Genomic DNA, 22,394 nt, shown 5'->3' on the forward strand with positions numbered 1-22,394 from the left:
TGCACTATTCCAGCCTTCAGGTTCATGATTAGTCAACAACTTGTTTGGCTTTATATGCTAACTCTCTTTTCAGCCACCAGATTCCAGATGCTAGCAGGATGCCAACCAGACTTCCTGGACAGAGGACCCCACCAATGTGTCCTGGAGCCCCGCTTCCCCAGAACCCCGCCCCACTAGGGAAAGACAGAGGTAGGCTGGGACTATGGATCGACCTGTCAGCATACATGTTCAGTAGGGAAGCAATTACAGAAACCAGACCTTCCACCTTCTGCATCCCACAATGACCTTGGGTCCATACTCCCAGAGGGTTAAAGAATAGGAAAGCTATCAGGGGAGGGGATGGGATACGGAGTTCTGGTGGTAGGAACTGTGTGGAGTTATACCCCTTTTATCCTATGGTTTTCCAGTGTTTCCTTTTTATAAATAAATTTTTTTAAAAAGAAAGAAATCATTAAAAAATAATAATAATAATATAAAGAAACACTGACAGAACCATAGGATAGGAGGGGTACAACTCCACACAATTCCCACTACCAGAACTCCGTATCCCATCTGCTCCCTTGATAGCTTTCCTATTCTTTAACCATCTGGGAGTATGGACCCAAGGTCATCGTGGTAGAAAGTAGAAGGTCTGGCCTCTGTAATTGCTTCCCCACTGAACATGGGCATTGACAGGTGGATCCATACTCCCAGCCTGCCTCTCTCTTTCCCTGGTGGGGTGGGACTCTGGGGAATCAGAGCTCCAGGACACACTGGTGGGGTTGTCTGTCCAGGGAAGTCTGTTTGGCATCATGGTAGCTTCTGGAACCTGGTGGCTGAAAAGAGAGTTAGCATATAAAGCTAAACAAGTTGTTGAATAATCATGAATCTGAAGGCTAAAATATTGCCGATGAAGAGTTGGGGGGGGGGGTGTCTCCATTTTGTAGATAGCTATTAGGCATATTTTAGTTATATTCCAAAGGGCCTATGGCTATACTAGTTTTTTCTTTTTTTCCCCCCCTGAGCCTGAAATCTTATATGCAGGTGGATCCAAGTTATTGTCTGGGGAGATGATGTCATGGCTGGAAAAATGGCCAGAAAGCTGGATGTGGAAAAGAGTAGCTCCCAAATATGGGAAAGGGGTATAAATATTGTTGACTGTAAACCCCACTGGTTTGATGTGATCTAGGCCCATATTCATTGCCTTCTTAAACCCTAAGACAGCAGGAACCTCCCACTTCCTCTATAGAGCCTATATTTCCCCCAGTCCTGGAACCTCTCAGGTGGGGCTCACTTTCCTGCATGCTTCTCTCAATTCATACCAAATGATATTGCATCCACCGTTCCCAACCTAATCAACGCAATGAGTACCACCGCAGCATGCTTCACTTCCGACTGTGTCCAGAGAATTTCTCTCTGTCTTATCCAATAAAATGGAAAAAAAAAAAATGGCCACCAGGAGCAGTGGATTCATAGCGCTAGCACTGAGCCCCAGTAATAACCCTGGAGGCAAAATAAATCAATTACATAAAAGATATTAACACACACCAATCTACAGACCCTAAAGTTTAGATTAATCCAGTGAAGTGCACACCTTTCCATGCATGAGGACCAGTCTGAGCTCTGGGCCCGCACATAGCGACACCAAGGTGAAGGGCCAGCTTCAGGAGCACTGAGGTGATTTCTGACTTCTGAGTCTCTAACCTTCCCTCTTTGTCTCACACCCTCTATCTTAAAAACAAGAGGAGGAGGTAGAGGAGGAGGAGGAGGAGGGGAGGGGAGCAAGAGGAGGAAGGAGTGGTGGAATTATGCAGGTGAAAAGCCCCAGAAAAAAAAAAAGCCAGCAAAAAGTAATATATATATACACACATATATACATATGCATAAAGGGGAAATGTGAACTGTATCCTTGATACAACAAAGACCCTGTAAATCAAACATCTCCTCAATAAAGTCATAATGGAGTTGATATATATATATTCTCCCCCAGCAAATCTTTTTTTTTAATATTTATTTTTTTTATTTATTCCCTTTTGTTGCCCTTGTTGTTTTATTGTTGTAGTTATTATTGTTGTTGTCGTCGTTGGATAGGACAGAGAGAAATGGAGAGAGGAGGGGAAGACAGAGAGGGGGAGAGAAAGACAGACACCTGCAGCCCTGCTTCACCGCCTGTGAAGCGACTCCCCTGCAGGTGGGGAGCCGGGGTTCGAACTGGGATCCTTACGCTGGTCCTTGTGCTTTGCGCCACCTGCGCTTAACCCGCTGCGCTACAGCCCGACTCCCTCCCCCAGCAAATCTTACCACCTGCTTTCAGATGCTTCAACATGTTTCAACTGGCACCATCAAACACAAAGCACTCTGTTTTTTTTCCTCACTCTACCCTACAATATGCCTTCTCTTTTAAGAAAATACTCAATAGTCTTGTTAACTTGAGAACTGTAAGGGTGACTGACATCCCATTCCACCAGAGCAAGTTTTAGACTTCGGACATTATTAAGTTATCCACCCTCTACTTCTAATCTATATTTTTCTTTTCTTTCTTTTTTCTTTTCTTTTTTTTTTTAAGAGGTAGAAGTACTAAGACTTAGTAGATAGTTCCCTAGCAGAAATAAAATCTGGTCACCTTAACTAGAACTCTCCTCTTTCAGAGAGTCACTTGTGCTAACTAATATGGATATTTGCCCTTGTTTGAGGCCCTGTTTTTTACTTTCCTTTAAAAACTTTGTTACCTCTTGGTTTCTCTGAGTCTGTCTTTCATACAGAGAGTAGGGTTTGGCTTCTCAGAGCAAAGCTTGGCAAGCTTCGAGGCAGGAAACGCAGAAAGGAATGAGTCTGTCAGACTCATATTCTTCTAGTTCAAATGTTTATTTCAGATTCAGGAGGAAGTGGAATGGTTCCTTTCCATTTCCTTGTCTCTGGAAGCTGTGAGTTGTATAAAGCTCAGAGAATCTCACTCTACTGCACATCACACAGGTTCACAGATGGAGAAAAGAAACTCTTCTCAGCAAGCCTCCAGGAACTTGGAGCTCTTTGTGCACCTACCAAGACTATCTCTTCTTTAGAGCCTTGAGTGAGATGAATGAGAGCAATGCAGCGGACAAGGTCGGTGGGCTCCAGAGCATCCGAATGAATCCAACTCCCAAGAGCTAAGGACCTTACACCCCTGCCACGTGGCCGACCTGAACCCACTGCTGAGAAATGAAGGGGGCCTGACATAATTTGTGAATGCCACAGTGAGATCTGGTCCGGAGCCCTCTTGCTTAGTTCCTGAGACCTAAATTGAATGTCTGACACCAGGATGGAGTTTCCATAGAAAAACTGAGACTGGGGCTAGGTGGTGGCGCACCTGGTTGAATGCACATATCACAGTGCACAAGGACCCAGGTTCCAGCCCCTGACCCCCACCTGCAGGAGGAAAGCTTTGCAAGTGGTGAAGCAGGGCTGTAGGTATCTCTCTGTCTCTCTCCTTCTCTGTCTCCCCTCTCTCAATTTCTGTTTCTATCCAACAAATAAAGATAATTTAAAAAAAAAAAAAGAAAGAGAGAAAAACTGAGACTACACCTTCAGTAATAATAAGCTGATACTGACCTTACATGCTGATTTTTCCAAGTCAAATCCATCTCTATCTCCACCCCACCCCCAATTCCAGCTTGGCTCCGGAACATTTGTATTGTCTACACAACTGACACACAGGTCATTTTTAATGCCAAGTGGAGACCATCAAATACCAAACTAGAAAATCTTATGGTGAGTTTTACTACTAAACTCTAACAGATGTGCCTGATGGTAAGTGTAGGCATTTGGGTTGAAGCATAATTTTATGTACAAATTACTTAATGGGAGGATATTTACAGACAGAAAACCTCTTCAGTAAAAGAGATCACTGAACACAGGTTATCCTGTAGGTGAGTGATAGCTAAAGAAGTCACACATTGTAAATGCATTCATGATAGTTTGTTTAGGAAAGTTTCCAGGGCAGAGTGCTTGATTGAATCTTCCTGGTTTTGTCAAGAGCTTCAAATGATAAAAATCTGACTCATTATCTCCATTCATGGTTCAGAACTTTTTTTGTTATCTTGCTGTTCAAGCCACTAATTACATTCACTAAAATCTATGTGCACAAAACTTAAATGACACTTAAATAAGCACACATATAGTTCATTTACACTTCCAATAGCACAAACCAGTTTTTAACATGCTATCGACCCATGATCAGGGTGAACTCCTGAAATGAATTAATAAAGTTCCTAAATGAAAATTTGAGTTTAAAATCCATTAATTATGATACCTGCGAGCTAGCAGTCTACTGAAGACATGTCGCAGTAGACACAGTCAGAATATTAACTTTAAGGAATTCAAAGTAGTCAGAAAGAACTGCATTACCACCTGACCTTTTTCTAAGCCTCTGTTCTAGTCACTAATAAGATAAGACATTATTTCAAATCAAGTAATAAATCTTTTTAATATAGGAAAAAAAGATGGCAGGGGAAAGAAGAAAAGATAAAAGAACACTCAAAGGTCATACTGAGACAAACAGTTCCACTGGAAGAGTTTTTTCCAGGAAAGTACACTAGAAGCAAGCCATGCCAAGTCGTGTACTTTTCACACACAAAAATTGTATTGTATCAAATTTAAATTTGTTACAAGTGCCATGTACATTAAATCTGTGATAACAAAAAGGCAACTCAATACCCGATCTGGTGAACCAGCGACCAGCATTAGCTCCCAGCCACATGAAGGCGACCTCTCTGCCATTACTGGTGTCAGTGAAACCTCAGTCAGCTCGTCTCCTCCAGCCACACTTAAATAAATATGTGACTATCTCAACTGGGAAATCTTGAAGGAAGTCTTTATGATGAGGCAATTTTGTTGCTCATTTGCACTGCACTGCATTTGCTGTACTTAAAATAGACACTTGTACCAATGTCCTTTCTATTACCCGAAGAGAGGGGAGCAAAAAAAAAATCACATACACACTGGTCCTTTTTCTTTCAGCTCAGCTGAGAAGCAACTTGATCCAACCAGTGTTGAAACCTGAGTAGGTCACAGTACACCACGATAAAATTCCCTAATCCCAGAGCCAAATCTCCCTAAGGAGGGGTGGGGGGCCTCCTCCTGATCTCCCACTTCCCAGGCTGACTTTTCCATTCCCTCTCTCCTCTTTCCCCTTTCATTTCCCCTACCTTCAAGCCTTGATATGTGATCCACAGTGGGGGCTCAGATTTCCGTTTTTACAGCTCAGGCAGCGCTAGCTGTATACATTCCTTTCTTTCTGCCGGGCAGTGATTACTTACCAGGGCTTAGTTTACACTGGTCTGGATGAAAGCCTTTCAGATGAAGGCAAACACAGCCAGGCAGCCCGAGCAGCACCGATATGAAGCCACACAAGGCCACAGTGTGTTCTCGGTGACATTTTGTGACACATATTTTTATACAGGGCAACCAACTTGTTATGTTACTCTACACTTTAGGGCTGGGATGATGGAGGGGTAATAATGCCGCGGGTTTGGGGAGGGGCTTCACTGATGTGACAATTAATATTAAAAAGCAGAAAGACACTGAGTCCAAAATAAGCCTTACATCCTTTGACTTTGAGAAATTACATTTTAAATAGAGGCTCTGGGTGCGATTATATTAGAGGAAGCCCAATTAGACACACATGTAATTTCATGACTCACTGACATGATGCATGTGGGTCGAGATACAACTCAAGATTTCAGCCAGGGCGGTCCTATATACTGTTCCAAGCCAGAGAGCAGAGTGACCCTACAGGAAAGTGGGTTATTTGCTATGTAAAACTTCTCACTTAGTGCTACTCTGTACTAAATAACGGTGAGGATTAAAACTTCCAAATCGTAGGTGGCGATTTGGAAGAAAAATAACACTTTTCAAAAAGGAAATTCTGTGCACAGAGGTTAATTCCATACTTAGTCCTGCAGCACTGGCTAGAAACTTGTGTAATTTTTCCCCTTCACACAATGTTGTTTTTGTTTCTTCCTCACCAGCTCAGACAAACATCTGTTATACTGCAGAAGGACAACTATCTCCCAAACCACGGAGCACTACCCCGCAGCCAAAGTCAACAACTCCAGCCCCAAGCCTCGAGCACAGTCAGCCTTTATATACAGCCGGGATAACATTTCACATGTTTTGATTAAAATTAGCTAATTTGTAATTCTAGAACCTATGAAACTTAAAAGCTGCCATCCATATACATCACATCAGGCTGTGTTTTAAAGGGCCAGTGCACGGGGATTTCCTAGTGGCTTCAACTCTCCTCTACCTCCACCCCCAATTTAAATGAAAAAAGAAAGGGATCAGCCGGCGGGAAAAGAGAGGTTGAGTGGAGGGTGGTTTCTGCGAGGCTGTCTTCCACCCCTAATGGAAGACCACTCCAGCAGACTTTTTTTTTTTTTAATGGGTCTACCACTGGAATCAACGGTGTTTTCCACCATACGGCATGGCACTGATTCACACAGCAAATCTGTCTTAAGTCTACTTGGACTGTGTGGCTTCACCACTGGCTCCCAGGTACTAAGTTCCTCATCCAGAAACACAAACTCTAATCCCAAAATTCAGACTGCAGCGGCTATTGCCCGGAGGAAAACGAAGCATAAGCAACTAGCTGCACCTACAGGGGTAATTATCCATGTGCCCCTCTCTTAGCAGGGGCACCACACAGGGCACTCCCGCAGGAGGTGCTTGTTCGCAGCAAGCCCGCGTCGAAACGCAGTGAATGTAACTCAGTCTCCCTTTTCATGGTGTGTGTGTGTGTGTGTGTACACACACCCTAGCGGGGCAAAAAGCAGCAAGTTTGTAAGACAGAAAGAAGGGTAACGGGATAGGGAGTGAGGGGGCTGGCGTGGAGGGCGAGGGGAGTTGGGAGCCGAGCGAGGCTCCGGTGCCATCGCCCCACCGCCAACAGCTGGGGCTCCGGGCTGCTGCGCTCGCCACCTCTGGAGCACCGCTGGCCTGGCGGGGAGCCCGGCTCGGTCGGGAGATTCGGGCTGGCCTTGCGGAACAATGGGCAGGCGCTCAGCGAAGGCCGCCCCGCACACCCCGCACGCAGGCAGCCCTGTGCAGCGGGGCCCGCCTGGGGTCTGCGGCGCGGGGAAGTGGAGCGTGCACGGACGCGGGCGGCCGGGCGGGAGGCGGGGGCACCCGCGGGCGGGCGAGCGGTCCCCAACCCCGCGCCGCTCAGGCCGCAACTCGCCACCGCCGGCGGCACGGACAGTCCCTCCAGCCGCGGCGGCTGGCGAATAGCGGGGACTACCGGGCGGGGGTGGGGGGGAGACGGGAACTGGGGAAGGGGGTGGAATCGAGCGCTCCGGGGGTGCCGGGGGCCTGGGTTCCCAACTTCGGAGGGGACCCGCGGGCTGATTCTCAAAGAAGCCTCGGAAACCGCGCTCCCGCCGGGTCTCCGACCGCGCCAGCCTGGAGAGCGGGGAGACCAGGTTCCACCGCGTGCGGCTTCCCGGCCTCCCTGCCCCCTCCCCGGCCCCCCATCAAATCCGCGGTGCGCAAATCTCGGCGACGCAGCGCGCGCCGGGGGAGCAGCCGGGCGCCCCGGGCATCCCACGGAAGCGGACGGGCGCTCCCCCGTGCCCCTCGCTTCCCTCCTCCCCTCCCTCCTTCCCCAGATCCGAGCACCGGCCCGGAGGGAGCGGGCGCAGGAAGCAGCCCCGCAGAGCCCCCACCCCACGCACCTTCATTTCCTCATTAATCTCCCTTTTCACCGGGTGAGCCGGCTTCCTGCTCCTTTTATTTTCCGGAGGTCTCCCTTCTTTCTCCATTTCTGCCATGTTTTTGTGTCTGGTTTCTGTGGAGATGAAATGGCTGCTGCCGCCGCTGGCGGTGGCGGCGGCGGTGCTGATGGTGGCGGTGTGGCCGAGGTAGCGGGGCCGGCGGGGCCGGCGGGGCCGGGGCTGGGCGGGGGCAGAGGGCGGGCGCCGGGACGCGGGTCCCTTCTAGCGGCGGAGAGCGTCAGTGGCCGAGAGAGGGGAAGGGCGCTCGGGGAGTCTCGGGGATGCCGCCGCCGCTCCGGCTCCAGCCGCCGCCGCCGCCGCCGCCGCCGCTGCCGCCGCTGCCCCAGCCGCTGCCGCTCCTGCCGCTCCCGCCGCTCCCGCCGCTCCCGCCGCCGCCGCCCGGCCGCATCCTCGGGGCCCCGTGGAGTCGTCAGCCATCTTCCGTCGCTCGGTCCGTCTGCATGGGCGAGGGGAGGACGGGGCACCGCGCGCGGGCGAGGGTGTGCGCCCCGGAGAGCGGCCCGCGCCTCCCGCCAGCCGAGCCGAGCCGAGCCGAGCCGAGCCGGGGGCTGGCCGCGGCCGGGGCCGGGGCCGGGGCTGGGGCCGGGCGGGGAGGGGAGGGAGGGAGGGAGGGGAGGGGCCGGGAGGGGAGGGGAGGGGAGGGGCGGCCGGGGCCGGCAGGGAGGGGGCGGCGGGGAGCGGGGGGGGGGGCTAGGACGGCCCCCAGCTCGCGGGCGGGCGTGGCCTCGGTCGTCACTGGAGACGCCGCAGCCGCGCGAATCCGGGGGCTGCGCGGGGCCGCCTGCTTGTCCCCCGGCACCGGCCGGACGCGGCCACCACCTGGGCACGGAGCCCCCCGCGCCACCCCACCGCCGGGGGGCTCGCTCGGACCCGGGCTCGTCTCCTTAGCCCCGTGCTGTGGGTTTGGGCAGGTGTAGAGTTGGGTTTGGAAGCTAAGAAAAGAATAAGAAAGAGAGAGGAAGAGAGAGAGAAGAAAGACAGAAAGAAAGGAAAGAGAGAGAGAAAGAAAGAAAGAAAGAAAGAAAGAAAGAAAGAAAGAAAGAAAGAAAGAAAGAAAGAAAGAAAGAAAGAAAGAAAGAAAGAAAGAAAGAAGAGAGAGAGAGAGAGAGAAGAAAAGGTGGAAGAGCTAGGAGGGGCGGGGACTTGAGGTCGAACCTCCAGAGGGGACGCTGTTCGACCCCCGCGGTCGGGTAGCCGCCTCCGAATGGAAGGGCCCTGGGCTCAGCCTCGACCTCCCGTCCCGGCAAGAAGAGGTTCCCTTCGAAGGGAGCCACAGGCCGGGTGGCGAGGTCCCCGCGCCCTGCCCCGCTGGTCCCCAAGGCGACCCGGGCTCCGGCTGCGCTTCTAGTGAACCGCTTAGAAATAGGACATCTCGGCCTTCAGCGCTCCCCCCCCCCAACCATCACCACCATTCTGTCTTTATTCTTTCTTTTTCTCCCCAGTTCCCCCTCTCCTATTGATATTCTCTATCTCTGTCTCTATCTCTCCTCCCTCCCTCACCCACGTGTGCCTTGCTACAAAGTAACGGTTTTCTCCTTGTGACACCTCTGTCGCCATGCCCGGCTGGACCCTCCCCGTCCTGCCAGGTTGCTCTGAGTCCTCTGCTGGTTGGATCTCCCGAGAGTGGTGTCCTGCTCGCACTGGACCCTCTGGGTTCGCGCCTGGGGCCAAGCTGAGGTCATGCTAGTCCTCCCCCAGGGGTGCCTGGTGAGAACGCTTCGGTGAGGTGTAGGGGAGCCCCTGTCCAAGCTTCCAGGACACATTTCCCTTCCCTTCGCTGCTCAGTTTTCCCTGTGCCACCACACTCGGTCCTCTGTTTGTTGTTGTGGCGTGCTCACTCTGGCCGGGGTGAAATTGAAAAACTTAAGTGCCGAAAAAAAAAAATCGAAGGAATTTGATTTGGGGATATGAGTCAACTTTCCATGCAAACGTCCAGTCTGGCCTGTCACAGGAGACTCATTCAAGGTGGTGCATTCTGTAATTTGCATGCTAGCAGTGTTTTGTTTAGTTTTTTTTTTTTTTTAGTTATCTTCATTTATTGGATAGAGACAGCCAGAAATAGAGGGAGGTGGGTGAATGTTTAAACATCAGATCAGAGGTACTTGAGAGAGTAATGAAGGGAGCTGAGAATTTGCTTCCAGGTTGCTTCTTTCACATTTTGACATAGTTTTGCTGAGAAAGAGAGAGACTGAGACCTCATCTCAGGGAAGATCCTGTCTGGAGATAGTGACACGCACACCCTGAGGCTCCAGGACAAGCTCCAGGTAGAGCCTGGCTGGGATGAGATCAATTCTTGTAAGGGGCCCAGGAGCCCAGAAAATATCAAAATTCCAGAGTGGTTATCCCAGACACAAATTGCCAAGAAAGGACCAGGAGGCTCTGAGGAGTGCTTTTAGCTACAGGCATCATCTATAGTAACTTTGCTGTAGTCCCTGGGAGTGTACCCGGGTATGGCCAAGGGGTGAATTACCCAAGTCCTCTGCCCAGCCCCATAGTCCTTAGCCAACCTATGGTCCAAGCGGCAAGGAAATACAGAGCTCAAATCTGCTTGCTCTGACTCTGATCCTCCCCTAAAAAGACAATACAACATTCCCCACTGTAGAAGGCTTCTTCAGATATGCTATAAATGAAGACAGTTATTACTAGAGTTGCTGCTTTATGGATCTGAACATAGCACAAGTCCCTAAATAGTATCACTAAGTCCACAAGACTGTAACTGTTTGTGAACAGGAGCAATCCCGTGTATACCTCAGAAATACATGTATTTCCTGGGGAGGAATAGCATCCTAAGCTGTTGCAGAGATGGAAAAGGGAACCCTTGAGGTTTTTTCAATCTGAACTTCATCCAAAACATCTAATATGTAATATGTGGGCTGGAGTTAATTTGTTTTCTCTATTTTGTCCTCTTGGTCTCTAATGAGATGTAGTGAGAAACTTTTTTTCCCTCTAACTTTTGAATATTCTCAAACTGCGGAAACATATGTTGTAACTTATACACAAAGAGAAGCTTTTTGTCTTCTGGAAACATATTTAAGTCCTCTCTGTTTCCTTTGGTGCCAGAACCATTACAATTGATTCACTGTTGTTCAGCTGATATCGAATAACACGGTCATATATCCCAAGTCTTAAGATACAATTTCACAAGTTAAGAATAAAATAAACAGAAAAGGTGAACTGTAGCCCAAAGTTATATTTAGAGGCAGCTAGACTTCCTTGAAAGAAAATGGTCCGTCCACTCTGTGCTGGCTTGAACATTTAATAAAAACCATGATGTTAATCAGCAACCTGTTCCTTCACAGGCATGTGCCTTCCAGAAAACTGAGGTGAGAATGCTATGTTAGAATCCACAATTCAGGGGCCAGGTGGTGGAGCACCTGTTATTGTGAGCAAGGACCTGGGTTTGAGCCTCCCGGACCCCACCTGCAGGGCGAAAGCTTTGCCAGTGGTGAAGCAGGTCTGTAGGTGTCTCTCTGTCTCTCTCCCTCTTCAGCACCACCTCCCCTCTCGATTTCTGGCTATCTGTATCCAATAAATGAAGATAAAAGAATTCTTAAAACCCACAATGCACAACATCAGTGACTGCATTAAAAACTCATAAATTGCACGTGAGGAAAGTTCTAGTCTAGAATGAACTTCAAAGCTACTTATCGTTACACCTTGTTCACAACAACAAAATACAGGTTTCTTCAAGTGTGCTATAAATGAAGACAGTTATTACTAGAGTTGCTGCTTTATGGATTTGAACATAGCACGAGTCCCTAAATAGTATCACTAAGTCCACAAGAGTGTAACAGTCTGTGGACAGGAACAATCTCATGTATACCTCAGAAGAGACACTCTTGCTACTGTAACTTAACATGATTTGACTGGCTATGGAAGAAGGGCAAACGCTAGAAGAAGAAGAACATGATGCTCTCCAACCATCAGCACACACACACACACCCCTCTGATTATACAAAAACCCTTCAACTTTCCCTTCATTGCCCCTGCCAGTCAGATCTTCATACATCTCTCAGGTATATTTTTGTGAGTTCTTTTACTCTTCATGGATACTATTGCTTAAGTGATTTATTCACTTATTTTTATGAGAAACAGAGAGACCAAAGTAGCAGTCTCTTCTGGCATCTGCTCTTGATAATCATTCTAGTCTGAGTCACCTAGAAAACATCTTCGCTGAGTCAATGGAAGCCCCTGGTGATCTTCCATGAGCCCTCACCTCTAGACCAACTTCTTTTTGATCTCTGGAAGTCTGAACCCAGAGCCCTACTCCTCATAACTAATGAGGAATTTCTGAATGGCTACTGATTGAGTCCCATGATATGACAAACCTTCACAGAGATTTTTCTGTATATTTTCTTTAAAACTAATGTTCATTTTTAACAACTTCTGTGATCTAAAATATGTGGAGTAGTTAACTATGCTGACACATAAGAATTAGATCATTTAGTATTCAGAAAACCCTAGAAGACGGCTTCTACTATTATGGGAAAAGGAAGGCTTAAAAGAAACTATTTTGCTAAGTCAAAAGTTAGTGGCCAGAGAGATAGCTCACTAGTAGGGTGCCTGCAGCATTGTCATACATGTGAGCCAGGCTTAAATCAGACTATATGGGAGATGCTTATGACAGTGAGGAAGCATCAGTGTCGTGATACCTCTCCCACTATCTCCTTTTCTGCCTCTATAGACTAATGAGGAAATGAGATGGAGCTCAGGTCAGGTGGTGATGCACTTGGTTGAGAGCACATGTTACAAATGTGCAAGGACCCAGGTTCAAGCCCCAATTCCCACCTGCCAGGAGAAAGCTTTGCGAATGTTGAGGCAGTGTTGCGGGTCTGTCTGTCTCTCTTCTCTCTCTCCTTCCCTCCCTCTCTACCACCCCCTTCCCTCTCAAATTCTGACTGTGTCCTTTAAATAAATAAAGATAATTTTAAAAAATCACTTCTGTAAAAAAAGAAAGGAAGAAAGAAAGAAAGAAAGAAAGAAAAGAAAGAAATGATATGGAGCCTGGAATCACACATGCACAACACTATAGTCCCGCAAAAATTTTTTAAAGGTGACAGTACTGAGATTCAAATTCATGGCCTTCTATCCAACTCTGTATTAGGAACCCTTTACACTATACTAATTTGCTTTATTTATTTATTAACTATCTATTTTTCCCTGTCTCTTATTTTCACATTTTAACATACCTGAGACTGTGATATCTTATACAACAAATACTTTTTTTCAGTGCTGTACTAGGAAAGAGACCTAGGGCTTTCCACTTAAGGATACATCCCTGCCCCACTAGGGGAAGGTAGAAAGAGGCTGGGGGGTTGGATTCACCTGCCAACGCCCAGGTCCAGCAGAGAAGCAGTTACATAAGCTAGAACTCCCACCTTCTGCACCCCCAAAATAATCTTGATCCATACTCCCAGTGGGGGGGAGAAATGATAGGGGAGGAGATGACCAGAGGGCTCTGAACTCCTGCTCCATCAGGAACCAGGAACCGGAAAGAGAGAGGAGGAAAAAGGGAGGGACATTTAGAAGTAGTAATAGATATATGTGTGACTTGGAAAGGAAGAGAAGATGGGACTTTAGGGAAAAGAATGGATATATATATATATATATATATCCATAGATATATATCTATAACCACATATATATAATAGCATGTATTATATAGATATAACAGTTATATTGTAGATATAATAGTTATATTATTAGTTATACTAATTACACTAATTATAGTATAATTATATATAATAATAGTATACTAATTATACTAATTAGTTATACTGATTCATCTTCTGGCTAATTATGTTTTCTGCTTCTGTTATTCTGCTCTCGCTCCCCTCAGCTTCATTCTTCAGTTAGGCATATCTGCAACCTTAAGAGAACTGCTGCAGCTTACAATGGAGGGAATGTGGATTCAGAACTCTGGTGGTGGGAACAGTGTAGAGTTGTACCCATGTCATCTTGTAATCTTGTAAAGCAATATTAAGTCACAAATAAAAATTAAAAGGAGGGTGAAAAAAGAAAGGAAGGTCGGAAAGAAGGAAAACATCAAAGCACCAACCACTCCACCAACCGGGCAGTTGCATCCACTTTGGTGCTCGGTGCGGCCCATGGGGGCCCGGTGTGAGATCAAACCAGGATTTCATCTCTGGAAGGTTTGTGTTTTCACTACTGATTCACCATCTGAGCCCCATATAATAAACTCCTACAGTTAAAAATAACTGTTTCAGGGCTGGAAGGTGGTGCGCCCAGTAGAGTGCACAGACATCATCCTGCATGAGGATCAAGCATCCAGTCCCCACATGCAGGGAGAAGCTTCAGAAGTGGTGAAGAAGTTCTGCAGATGTCTCTCAATCTTTCCCTCTTTTCTCCCCCTTCCCTCACCATTTCTCTTTGTCTCTATAGAAACGAATAAAATAAGTAACTGTTTACCCTTCACATTTTCCAGTCAAGGCCGTGTCTGATTGTGATGAGTTATGCTATAGTAGAAAAATCATCAGCCAGTCCCTGGGACTTGAAACCGCAAAGGTCGATAGTTCTGGCTCACAGAGTCCATGGAAGAGCTGTGTGAGTCTTCAGAGCAACTTTCCTTCTTGTGACGTCTTGGCATTAAGCCTCCATCACCAGCACTGCTGTGCAGGAGTACAGCACGGGAAGGCTCTCACACCGCAATCAAAGACTCCAGCCTGTCAGTGACATAAGCCACTTTTGTCTCCAGTCCATTGGCTAAGATCAGTCACGTGGTTCGGCTCAACTAGTAGGGAAGCTGGGTAATTTAGTTTGCCCATATTGCTCAAAGAAGAAGAGAACTCAAGGGACCGGGTGGTGGCGCACCTGGTTGAGCGCACATGTGACAATTGCACAAGGACCTGGGTTCGAGCCCCCAGTCCCCACCTGCAGGTGGAAAGTTTTGTGAGTGGTGAAGTGATGTTGCAGGTGTCTCTCTGCCCTCTAGATTTCTGGCTGTCTCTATCCAATAAATAAAATAAAGATAGTAAAATAAAATTTTTTAAAAAGAAGAGAACTCAATATAGATAAGTTTTTAGCATATATGCCACTAAAACATCTTTTATGTAATGAAATACAGTCATCAGCATCAATTAATGTAAATATCATTGATTTAGTGTGTATATATATATATATATATATATATATATTTTTTTTTTTTTAAACCATAGCACTTCTCAATTCTGACTTATGGTGGTGCAGGGGGATTGAACCTGGGACTTTGGAACTTCAGGCATGAGAGTCTCTTTGCATAACTATTATACTATCTACCCTTGCCCAATGATTTTTTTTTTCAAAACTATTAAGCAATGATTCACCTGTGATTTGTTATATTCCATCAAAAACAAACTTTCAAAGTTTATGTTCATGTTTAATTTCAAAGGACAACATTTAGAATTACTTTCAAAAAACTTATGAAATTGCACAACTATGATGCACATTTTAAACTGGAATCTACAGATGAGATTTCAAGGCTATTGAAACCATGAAATCATATACAAAGCATGTAGTGTATTTTTCCTTGAGACTTGGGTACATATCTATCATCATATTCCCAACCGAGATTCATGATTTATTCGTTTACTTATTGAATAAATACATACCGAGAGCCTGTTATATATCAAGGCACTTTCCTGTGTGTTTAGGATCCAGCAGCAAACATCACAGACAAGTTCCCAAATTGCACAAAGCTTATAGCCAGGAAAAGAATCATAAATAAACAAGCAACAAAGAAGATAGCTTTACATCCAGATAAGTGACATAAAACAATGTGCTAGAAACTGGAGTAGGTTGGATGTAGAGGTTGGAGGTCTGCCTTAGCCAGAAGGGTCTCAAAAGACTTGTATATAAAGCTGGGGGTGGCCATGGACCTGAAACAGGAAAGACAAGAAGAATTACCCATGCAGACTTTGGAATCCTGGGGAAAAAAGTGTTCTGGTTTGAATTTTCAGAAGAACCAGAGAATGAATGTACTCAGCATGTCTGAGAAATTAACACAGGTTATGAGTCCAAGTTCTGCTTGGAGAGTAGATGGGAAAGAGGGTGGTGGGAGAAGTCGTGAACAAGGAATGCAGAGGCCAGATTATGTGATGCCTATAGGTCATAGTAAGCAGAGTTTTATTTTAGGAGTAATCTGGTCAAGTGCACAATGGGAACAACCCTTCTTTACATGAGAAGACCCAAGTTTCTTTCTGGCTCCACTGTTTACACACATGAATCCATCTGGCCATCGTTAACGCTGCTATTAAAAGAGCAGGTTTATCCAGTGGGACACATCTCTAAGTGGACATTGCCTTCCCACCTTACTGTTTTAAGAACATTCTCATGTTTGGTTCCACAAGTGCCAAGATGAAAACCATGACCTCCCTCAGAAAAATGGAAATCTGTGTTCACTCACAAGGATATCAGAAGCTTCCCAGTGGTAACATCAGGCTCAAGCCACCTGGCAGGAGAATAAGGGGTTTCCTCCTGGGACCAGGCATGGCACACCTGGTTGAGTGCCTGTATCACTAGGTCCAGGTCCCTGGTCCCCACCTGCAGGGGAAGCTTCAAGAGCAGTGAAGCAGTACTGCAGGCATCTCTCTTCCACAGTCCTTCTTTGTCTTCCTCTTCCCTCTTGATTTCTCTCTGTCCTATCAATCAATCACCCAATAAATAAATAAATAATTTGAAAAGATGTTTCCTCCTTCATTGAGACCATGAGCAAGTCATTTTATGTTAGTCTTCATTCGTGAAATAAGAATAACTATTTCTTTCTTTTTTAAAAAAATATTTATTTCCTTTTTGTTGACCTTGTTGTTTTTATTGTTGTTGATGTTATTGTTGTTGGCTAGGACAGAGAGAAATGGAGAGAGGAGGGGAAGATGGGGAGGGGGGAGAAAGACAGACACCTGCAGACCTGCTTCAATGCCTGTGAAGTAACTCCCCTGTAGGTGGGGAGCCGGGGGCTCGAACCGGGATCCTTACACCAGTCCTTGCGCTTTGTGCCACATGCACTTAACCCACTGCTTCTATAACTAGTGCCAATGAGTGCCAATTTAAGGAAACCTGAAACATGAGAAATCATTGTTTTCCTAATAAATATGTTCTTCTCTTTCAAAATAATGTACACTGGGGCTCCCTTTAAAAGTACCTTGATATATTGAGTCGCTTTGATGCATAAAAATGAGATACTCACATATACGCTCAAGGACATTCAGATGTACTCCTAAGACGATCATACCAGTGTCTAGAAATTCAAGTAGCAGGTCATTTCAAGTTATAATACTTAATTTATATCCATTCAAGCAGAAATCAATGCCCAATATAATTTACTCTAAGCATCTCTATGCTAAATTATGTAAGCACAACTATCAGTGTGTATCTAAATATAGTAGCTTTGGATATGTTATCTTTTAAAAAAAAATTATTATATTTATTTGATAAAGACAGCCAGAATTTGAGATCAGGAAGAGAAACAGAGAGGGAGAGAGACAGAGAGACACCTACAGACCTGCTTCACCACTCACAAAGCTTTCCCTCCTGCAGGTGGGGACTGGGGGCTCAAACCTGGGTCCTTGGGCACTGTAACATGTGCGCTCGACCAGGTGCTCCACCACCCGGCCCCTGGATATGTTATCTGTGGAAATAAATGAAGACCACACATGAGAGCAAACAGTGTGCTGGGAGACAGCTCACATGGTAGAGAGCACACTTTACCATGCCCAAGGACAAGGTTGAGCCCCAGGCCACCAGATGGGAGAACAATGTAAAAGGGCAGTTTCACAAGTGATGGGACAATGTCTTTCTTCCTTCTGTCTCTCTCAGTCTCTCCCCCTCTGTCTGGAAAAAGACAAGAAAAAAATTATCTGGGAGCTATGGAATCACTCAGGCATGAAGCCATAGTAAAGCTCTGTTGGCAAAAAAAAAAAAAAAAGAGGAAAGAAAGACTACTTTTTAAGAGCAAGAAAGTTACCATTATTTGCATTTTGCAGACTTGAAAGTAGACATTGTAGTGGGAAATTTTTATAATAAGAAAGAAAAGAAAAAAAGGGGAGTCACTTCACAAGGGAAATAGCTCCTGCAGTGACACGGGTCTGCAGGTGTCTATCTTTCTCTCCCCCTCTCTGTCTTTCCTTCCTCTCTCCATTTCTCTCTGTCCTATCCAACAACGATGACAGCAATAACAATAGTAATAACAACAAGGGCAACAAAAGGGGAAAAAATAGCCTCCAAGAGCAGAGGATTTGTAGTGCAGGTATGGAGCCCTAGCAATAACCTTCAAGGCAAAGGGAAAAAAAAGAAGAAAGGAAAGAAGGAAGGAAGGACAGTAATGTGAATAGTTTCTTTAGGCTTACGGTCTTCATCTCATAATAAAAACCAACTTAAACGCAGAACGTCTTTAATAATTAGTCGAATGGGCCTTGACTTCTAAAGGGTCCCTCTCTCCACTACCACTGGTCACTTCCATAAGGAACAGTGTCTTGTGGGCCCTCCCAGGACCCTGGCTCTACCATAAAGCAGTGACTGTAGAGATAGCCCCAGTCTCCGAAGGGAGGCTGGGGGTATCCTGCCCTGCCACTTGCAAAAGACTGGTCCTGAAATGAGTGCAGCCTGCAGTGTTCCTCAGATGTGACAATGAGCTATAAGCTCAGACCAATAGGGACTTAGAGGTCACACAGGCTTTGGCACTAAATATAAATATGCATTTACATATGGGCCCTGGAGCAGGTGGATGGAAGTAAATAGTTCATTTAGTCACAGAATTTTTTATTATATAAGAATGGGAGCCACTCCCTGTCCTAATGTTGTGACCCCAACAGGAGTTTGGGACTATTAACATATGAGTGAGGACATCTGCTGGAGGAGGAGACATAGAGGGGAATGCATAAAAGGAGGAGGAGAGAGCAGCTCACTCTCTTGCTGGATCACCTTCTCCGCAGCGCGTTCCTCTTGGTTTGGGATATTGGACCTATCCTCACAGATGGTGGTCTTAGGTGACTTGATTGCAGACTTGGACTTTGCCTATTCTCTTGATTAGAATCACTTCTTCATGATTGTTGTACTTTCTAAATAAATCCATTATTGGCTTAATCTTATATGGGTCTATGTGGATTTGCTATATCCTAATCCAACTATTTAGTCCTTTTCTCTACTCTGACACCGTTCTCTCTAGACAGTTTTCTCATCCAACCTCAGGCTAGCAACCAAACTCAAGCAAAACTACTAAAGTTGTATGTCCCCGGGAACACACCTCAAATGATTCTCCTAGCTTTCTTCTACCCTAAAACCCCTAATTTCATCTGCTCTGATCCTACTTTGGTTCCTGTTCATTAGCCATCTTGTCTCAACTTAGGTCCTGCCACCTTCCAGACACCAGGCTGCAGATGCCACCATGACTCCACCCTGACTTCTCTGGGCAGACGACCTCACCAATGTGTCCCGAACCCTCGCATCTCCAGAGCTCCGGTCCACTAGGGAAAGATAGAAATAGGCTGGTGTATGTATCGACCTGTCAATGTCCATGCTCAGCAGAGAAGCAGCTACAGAAGCCAGACCTCCTACCTTCTGCTTCCCATAAACAACCTTAACCCATACTCCCAGCAGGGGAGAAGTGACAGGAGGAAGATAAGAGGACTCTGCACTCCAGCTCCATCAGCACCCAGAGAGAGAGAAGGAAAAGGAGAGGGACATATGGAGGTAGTTATGATGTCGTGAGTGGCTCAGAGGGAAAAAGAGGAGTGAATCAGGAAAAGAATGGGCAACTATGTGTAAATGTGGACAGATAGTTGTAGAGAAGATGGTTGGCCCATGTCTACAACTTTAGGGGAACTGTGGTGGGTTGAGAGTAAAGATTCAGAACTTTGGGGGTGGGAATGGTGTGGATTCAAACCCCTGTCAACATGTAATTCTTTATAAAAATAAAAATAATTTAAAAAATAGTCAAAGTCCTGATAAATATAAAACATGACGGTTATTGTTACTTTTTTCAATGATAGTCACTAAGGAAGTCAGAACTCTGTTTAACTTACAAAGATATTAATAATGTACACTTGCAACAAAACCGTATTTCCCTTAGCTAGGTAATCAAACAGCAACACAATTATTCGACTTCTGACTTGACCGTCCTGAGTGATCTATCACCAACTACTGTGGAATTCCTACAATGAGCCAAGTATTCTGCATACATTGAGTGATTGATTTCACTCAGCCATTCTTGTCCCACTTTCCCACCTGACATGAATGAGGGTGACTATTACCAGAGTAGTTTTTGGTTTGCCCTCTCCCAAACAAGTGGGGTGTGATTTCAGGTCCAGCACATCACTGCTTTTCTCTGTCCAAACCGTCTATCACCTTTTATGTCTATTTAAATAGAGCCTGCAGACCTGGTAAATAGTTTTAGTTTTTTTTATTACTATTATTTTAATTTACACCTGGCTCTTGTGGAAATTAAAGCAGTCCTACCAAGCTATTCATTCAGAATAGTATACTCTAGGAGGCCAGGCAGTAACACAGTGGGTTAAGCGCACACGGCGCGAAGTGCAAGGACCGGCATACAGATCCTGGTTCGAGCCCCCGTGTCTCCACGTGCAGGGGAATTGCTTCACAAGGGCAGGTCTGCAGGTGTCTAGCTTTCTCTCCCCCTCTCTGTCTTCCCCTCCTCTCTCCATTTCTCTCTGTCCTATCCAACCACAATGACAGCAATAAGAAGAACAGTAACAACAAGGGCAACAAAATGGAAAAAATAGCCTCCAGGAGCAGAGGATTCATGGTGCAGGCACTGAGCCCCAGCAATAACCCTGGAGGAAAATAAATAAATAAAAATCTTTAAAAACTTAAAAAAAAAATAGCATACTCTATGTTTTAATAGTCTCAAACCAAATGCGGTGTTCAGCAGATGGTTTCAGAATATCGAGATCAGTGTTTTGACCTACCTCCTTTGAGAAACATTACATGTCGTAAAAAACATTTGTCTTTCACAGAAAATCTGTCTCCAACGTGCTGTTGAGCCATAAGTTGTCTCTTTATTACCTCCCAGAGGGAGGAAGTTGAATGGATAAGACTCTGCAGTTTAACTACAAGAAGGCATCATACATTTCACTAGAAGGGGAAAAAAGTTATCCCAAGCTAAGTAGACAAATTAAAGATTCTGTGTAAGTATTGTAATACTCACTGTACTTTGTTTAATTCCATGAAAACATCTAAATCTGTATTCCAAAAAGGATGACAGAGGACCTAGTGGGGGTTGTATTGCTATACGGAAAACTGGGAAATGTTATGCATGTACAAATGATTGTATTTACTGCCTAATGTAGAACATTCCCCAATAAAGAAATTTTTTTAAAAGATGCAGTAATAAAAAAATAAATCTGTATTCTAGATGCTGGAGAAAATCTTTTACTTCCACTTAGTTTTCTCTTTTCTATCTGAACTCAGTGATGTTTTAGTACAGCTGCTCTTTTTTAAAAGTTTTGTTTCTTTCTTTTCATTTGATAAGCCAAAGAGAAATTGAAAGAGAAAGGGAAGCAAGAGGGAGAGTTACAACACTGCTTCACCGCTTATGAAGCACCCCTTCCCTGTGCCCTTAGGGTGGGGACCTGGGCCTTGAACTGGCTCTTAGCTAGGTGTGCCACCACCTAACCCCAGGGCACTTGATCTTTTTTTAATAATCTTTTTTATTTTATTTTTAATATTTTTTGTAATTCTTTTTTGCCTCCAGGGTTATTGCTGGGTCTCAGCACCTACACCAGAAATCCACTGCTCCTGGAGGCCATTTATTCCCCTTTTGTTGCCCTTGTTGTAGCCTTGTTATGGTTATTATTGTTGTTGTTGTTCATTGTTGGATAAGACAGAGAGAAATGGAGAGAAGAGGGGAAGACAGAGAGGGGGAGAGAAAGATAGACACCTGCAGATCTGCTTCACTGCCTGTGAAGCGACTCCCCTGCAGGGAGCTGAGGGCTCGAACCGGGGTCCTTACGCCCATCCTTGCACTTTGAGCCAAGTGTGCTTAACCCACTGCGCTACCACCCGACCCCCCTTTTAATTTTATTTTTGAGAGAGATGCAGAGACAGAGTCACACACAGAGAACCACCAGAGCACTGCTGAGCTCTGGCTTATGGTGGTGTGGGGGGATTGAACCTGGGACTTAGGAGCCTCAGGCTTGAGAGTCTGTTTGCATAACCATTATGCTGTCTCCCCCGCTGCACTTGATCTTTTGAACACTGGAGGTGGGGGGGCTGGGTGGTGGCATACCTGGTTGAGTACACATGTTACAATGTGCAAGGACCTGGGTTCCAGCCCCCAGTCCCCACCTGCAGGGGGAAAGCCTTGCGAGTGCTGCAGGTGTCTCTCTGTCTCTCTCCCTATCACCCCCTCCTCTTGATTTCTGGCTGTCTCTATCTATCCAATAAATAAATAAAGATAATTTTTTTGTTGCCTCCAGGGTTTTTGCTGGGGCTCAGTGCCTGCACTGCAGTGGTGCTCCTGGAGGCCATTTTTACCATTTTGTTGCCATTGTTGTTGTGCTTGTTGTATTCATTATTTTTGTTGTTGTTATAGCTGTTGTTGTTGTATAGGACAGAGAGAAATGGAGAGAGGAGGGGAAGACAGAGAGGAGGGGAGAAGGATAGACACCTGCAGACCTGCTTCACCGCTTGCGAAAAGAC

General features: G+C 45.7%; 1 protein-coding gene across 3 annotated transcripts in view; it reads right to left on the reverse strand.

The window, feature by feature from the left end:
• SOBP (sine oculis binding protein homolog) overlaps positions 1-7,818 on the reverse strand; it is a 255,276-nt gene extending 247,458 nt beyond the window's left edge. For all 3 annotated transcript variants that reach the window (XM_060190676.1, XM_060190677.1, XM_060190675.1), the window contains exon 1: positions 7,686-7,818. In XM_060190676.1, coding sequence (XP_060046659.1) covers positions 7,686-7,781 — 96 coding nt within the window. In that variant the 5' untranslated portion in view covers positions 7,782-7,818. The remainder of the gene's footprint in view (positions 1-7,685) is intronic.
• Positions 7,819-22,394: the final 14,576 nt, after the last annotated feature.

The sequence above is a fragment of the Erinaceus europaeus genome, chromosome 4 (assembly GCF_950295315.1).
Source record: "Erinaceus europaeus chromosome 4, mEriEur2.1, whole genome shotgun sequence".
In the NCBI taxonomy this organism is placed as follows: Eukaryota; Metazoa; Chordata; class Mammalia; order Eulipotyphla; family Erinaceidae; genus Erinaceus; species Erinaceus europaeus.